Source organism: Mytilus trossulus, chromosome 4, assembly GCF_036588685.1.
Source record: "Mytilus trossulus isolate FHL-02 chromosome 4, PNRI_Mtr1.1.1.hap1, whole genome shotgun sequence".
NCBI lineage: Eukaryota > Metazoa > Mollusca > Bivalvia > Mytilida > Mytilidae > Mytilus > Mytilus trossulus.
The window spans coordinates 40,802,838-40,807,658 of NC_086376.1; the positions used below are offsets into that span (position 1 = coordinate 40,802,838).

The 4,821-nt window shown below is 32.0% G+C and overlaps 1 protein-coding gene across 1 annotated transcript; it reads left to right on the forward strand.

The window, feature by feature from the left end:
- Positions 1-1,688: 1,688 nt before the first annotated feature.
- On the forward strand, positions 1,689-4,198 carry LOC134713933 (RYamide receptor-like). Its single transcript, XM_063575209.1, has 2 exons — positions 1,689-2,496; positions 3,445-4,198. Exons 1-2 carry the CDS (start codon positions 1,741-1,743, stop codon positions 3,751-3,753), a joined length of 1,065 nt encoding a protein of 354 aa, XP_063431279.1. The 5' UTR covers positions 1,689-1,740; the 3' UTR covers positions 3,754-4,198.
- Positions 4,199-4,821: the final 623 nt, after the last annotated feature.

Genomic DNA, 4,821 nt, shown 5'->3' on the forward strand with positions numbered 1-4,821 from the left:
ACTCCTGATTAGACGTCATTTAATTGGATATCTACTTCACATACGAAATCTGTCGATGGCTTATGACCTCATTAATTAAAAGTATAAACAATCATGTAAACTTAAAATAGAGTAGGCATGTGCAAAGTCGATTTTCGAGTTTCTAATGGAAATCATTTTAAATACATTTACTTAACAGCAGTATCACATATGTTGTTTTTGAGAGTCGATGCAATTAATAAAATCAGTCTTTCTTCTGCTGTCTTACATAGTTAAATATTGAAAACAACACGTTATTAATTTCTTGCGTCCGAAGCGCTTTTCTGGATTTACCTTCATCAGGAACGCTCAAAGCCAAACATTTGAAATCCGAAGATGTACAAGTAACGAAACCGTTAAAAGTGTTTTCATTTACATTTTTTCTACCATCAAACATTACAAACATATGCCCAATCCACCTCCCAACAAGCAACACATTGGTACAACAATTTCTTCAGCGAATGTTGACAAGAGTTACACCAAACTTACTACTTATAGCGACATATTTCAATATTCGAATTTTATAGATATTTGAGAAGGAAATTCATATTTAAATATGTGTATACATCGTTACTAATGGCCTTTAAGTATATTTAAGTACTATGGTAGTTGTTAATTGTTGTTGTAAGTAGTAATTGCTTGTCATTGTATTTTAATAACTGATGCCAAGGCATTTGTTTTGTCTTTTAAATTATTTATCATTTTGTTATGACGGGGTCTTTCATACCTTGCTACACAAAAAGAAGATTTTGGTCACGATGAAGGTCATTTAGTTACCTGTGACCTTTACATTTTTGTCATTTTGATCTTTGATGCAGGTTTGTTTAAATGGCAGATCTCCATATTGTTACTTGAAAGAAGATTAAAAATGAAACTTTCTGTTTGATTTATGAGGCTACAGTAATAGAAGTCGGTTCATTTCTTATAAATTAAATACATTTTTAAACATTACGTTTTGCCTATAATGTTATTGTGTGCACAAAAGTAAAATCACAAAAATACTGAACTCTGGGAAAAATCTAATCGGAAAGTCCATAATCACATGGCAAAATCAAATGACAAAATCAATCAAAAACGAATGGACAAGAACTGCCATATTCCTGACTTGGTACAGGCATTTTCAAAACAATGTGTTCTTTAATCCAATGTAGGTTCTATTTCACAAAATACTACCTGTTATGTAATTTGTATGTGTGTATGTACTATATAAACCAGATATGACGTCATAATGTTTGTGTTTGAAATCTTGAGCATGCCATTTTGAATGTTTCTGATGTCATTTGAAAAGTGAGGTTAAGTTCTAATTATCATTAAGTTCTGATAATTTTGATTTCAGTATAATGATTTTTTATTTGTAAAAATGTCTCATGTTAAGGTTGGAAGGTATACCGTGCGATGTTTTTTTCTTTTTTGCAATATAGTCTTTTGCAACCTGCAAAAAAAAAATACACAGCTTAGATTGTTTTAAATGCTGTAAGAAGCCATTGTATTCGATATTATACAATTTATCAAAGGTCAAATCTTTTGAAATTGATATTTCCTTATTAGCACTTTTCTCAGTTTCACATTTTATTTACGCGTTTAGATTAACACTTTCGAAGGTGCAGTTTATCCGACCTTTATATAAGTGATAGTTGTTATTATTCCTCATTTCAAGCGATACCTTTCATCATTCCGTTTATATATTAAGATTTAATATGATTTGAATTTGACAACTTCATTATGATGGATTACGAATATTCTACAGAAAATTATTCTCAATATAATTTGACTGCAGGAAATGCAACATTCGGCATTGAATTTTATCCACCGGCTATGAATATGGTAGTCTTAGTGCTATTTTTATTTCTTTACTCTACAGTCGTTTTAATCGGAATTGGTGGAAATGCTTTTGTTTGCTTTACAACATTCACGCTTAAGAAGCAGACAGTTACAAATTTCTTCATGACAAATCTCGCAGCTAGTGACATCTTAATGGCAACTATTTGTATACCATTTACTGTGCTTAGCAACTTGGTATTTCATTACTGGCCGTTCGGAGCAATTCTATGTCCAGCTGTAGGATTCTTACAGGTTACTTCGGTTCTGCAGAGAGCTTTTACACTGGTTTTCATAACTTATGATCAACACAAAATTGTATGGCATCCATTAGGAAAACGACTAGATAAGAAAGAAGCCAGGTTTGTGATGATAATTCTGTGGATTCTGGCAGCTCTGGCAGCAATTCCTGTGGCTATGTTTGCTAGAGTTGTAAATCTGGAAACTGGAAATGGGCAGATTGGTATTTGTATGGAGGACTGGCAAAACCAAGAAGAGAAGAAAATATACAGTGCTGTTGTCATGATATTGCAATACTTCCTTCCATTGGCTATTATGGTCGTCTGCTACACTCATATGGGTGTTATAATCTGGTTAAGGAAAACACCCGGCGAGCAAGACATCAAAAGAGATAGACTTCAAATTAAAAGTAAAAAAAAGGTATTTACATTATTCTAATTAGAAGAAAAAACTTGTAGAAGAAGTTTCGATTGTTAAATACCACTATTCAGTATTGTTTTGACGATTAGTTTGCCTTTTTTACACATTTATCAATTTATGCTGCTTTGAGAGAGAAAAAAATCAGGCTTGGATCATTTTCTATTTCTTAAATCAATGTAAGGAAATTGGTATCATATGTATCACCAACCCATACAAGAGACGCCAGAACTTTACTTAAATTCTGTTTTAAACTTCGATATTATCATGACCAATAAAATGAAAGTAACATCTTATAAACATAATAAACCTGGTGTATTTGTAGTTCTCAAAAGACCTACAGTGCCGAGGTGATTCGAACCATTATCCCTTTATAACTGTAAAAATAAATAGGGTTTCCAATAAATTTATATTCCATTTCGCGACATTAGCATCAACAATATTAAGTACATGCATTAAAAACGCAGGATAAAAATAAAAAAACAAAAACGAAGAACTCAATGATTGTTATATACACAGTAGAAGTATGCCAAATATTTACAGTATACTTATGCACATAATTTATATATGGAAATATTGGCACTGAAAGAACTATAAAGTAAAAATATGCATCAGAGATACAAATATTCTAATAACAAAATCTTCTTCACATGTTGGTATTATTCAATTTACTTATGTGTCTGCTCAAATAATTGCAAGGCCCTATTTTTCAAGAAGTAAAAGATACAAACTAATAATACGGACGATTTCTTAGAGAGCGTAGTTAATAATTGAGAAAAAAACGATATGTGTTTTCTCACCATAAATATACTACACTTCTACATACAACTATACACAAATTAGTCATAACTTGTGTTATTTTTATTTGAACCTATATACATTTTAATAGTGTGCAAATTCCATGATAAATATCACACAGTTCCTTACTTATGTTAATTTCTATAATTGCAGACTGTTCGAGTATTAGCAGCTGTTGTAGCAGCATATGCACTTGCCTGGCTTCCAATTCACACACTTACATTGGTTGGCGATTCATATCCAGAGATCTACGATATGCCTCATGCTGATGTAGTGTGGATGACTTGTCATTGGTTGGCTTTTAGTAGCACAGGAATCACACCATTCATTTACTTTAGAAGTAATTCTGCTTTTCGAGTTAGTCTGAAGCGCCTCTTTTCTTGTTTCAAGAGGACACGCAAAACCAAACGAGAGTCTGTCTATACGCAGGCAAGTGTTATTGAGTTTTCAGTAAAAGATTAACACATAAGAAAGGATTGTGAGCTACATTTCACGAATTTGGGAATAAAATGTTTATAAAACATTTGTTTTATTTACCTTATACGAAAAGGAAATTGCCTTGAATGAAAAAGAAAGCTAATTGGAATTTGTTCTACATTAGAAGGCACAATTTAGTCCATTGCCAGATTAGGACTCGGAATATTGAAGATTGTATGGCACGAAATGATTCTTCCATCCGCTTTGAAAAACACAGTGATGGTGTGGGATGAACGAGAAAAGTGATAGACGACAACAGACTGGAACATGTAATTCTCGAGTGACGCATATTACAACTAACAACTTACAGCAATATGTCACTTAGACTTTAGTACAGACATATAGTGATGAAGGAACCGATTGACATTCCTCGGGTTTTTGTATTGTTAACTTGGGCTTATTTCATTTTTGCCATGATACTGTTTGGTTTTTGTTGTGACTTGTATGTAATTGTATTTCATTGTTTTTTTTAATATCTTCTGTTAATGTTTGAGGTCGCAAACTAAAGAAGAAATTGTAAATATGGAAAGTAATATTAGATTGTATTGTCATGAATTTCAGCTTTGCTATGTTGAAAGCAATACGCAAACGAGATACCTTTTGTACAATAAGAAGTTTATATAATTAAACATTTAGTCAAACATAGTTATTCGTGTTATCACTTCAACTTTGTCACTTTAATATTAACTGCAAGAATTTTGTTGTTAAGTTCATTGTCAAATGTACTATCAACTACGAATTTGTCGTTGGCATCTTAGTTTGATATCAGATTTGTTTGCTTGAATTTTGTGTTGTATGTCTGAGTTATATGTTTTGGCTGCTGGATTCCATTTATTGTTACTGTCACATTCAGCTATTATGTCGGTTTGAATTGCTCAATAAATTTTGTCAACTAAACGGAACTGTCATACACTTGGTAGAATTTAAACTAACTAACCTTTAAATCATGTTTAAAAGAGGGACGAAAGATACAAGAGGTACTTTCAAACTCATAAATCGAAAATAAACTGACAACGCCATGGCTAAAAATGAAAAAGACAAACAGTAGTACAC

Coding starts and splice junctions, on each gene's coding strand:
- LOC134713933 (XM_063575209.1), top strand. CDS start 1,741: ATGATGGATTACGAATATTCTACAGAAAATTATTCTCAATATAATTTG. Junction 2,497..3,444: donor AAATTAAAAGTAAAAAAAAG/GTATTTACATTA, acceptor CTATAATTGCAG/ACTGTTCGAGTATTAGCAGC.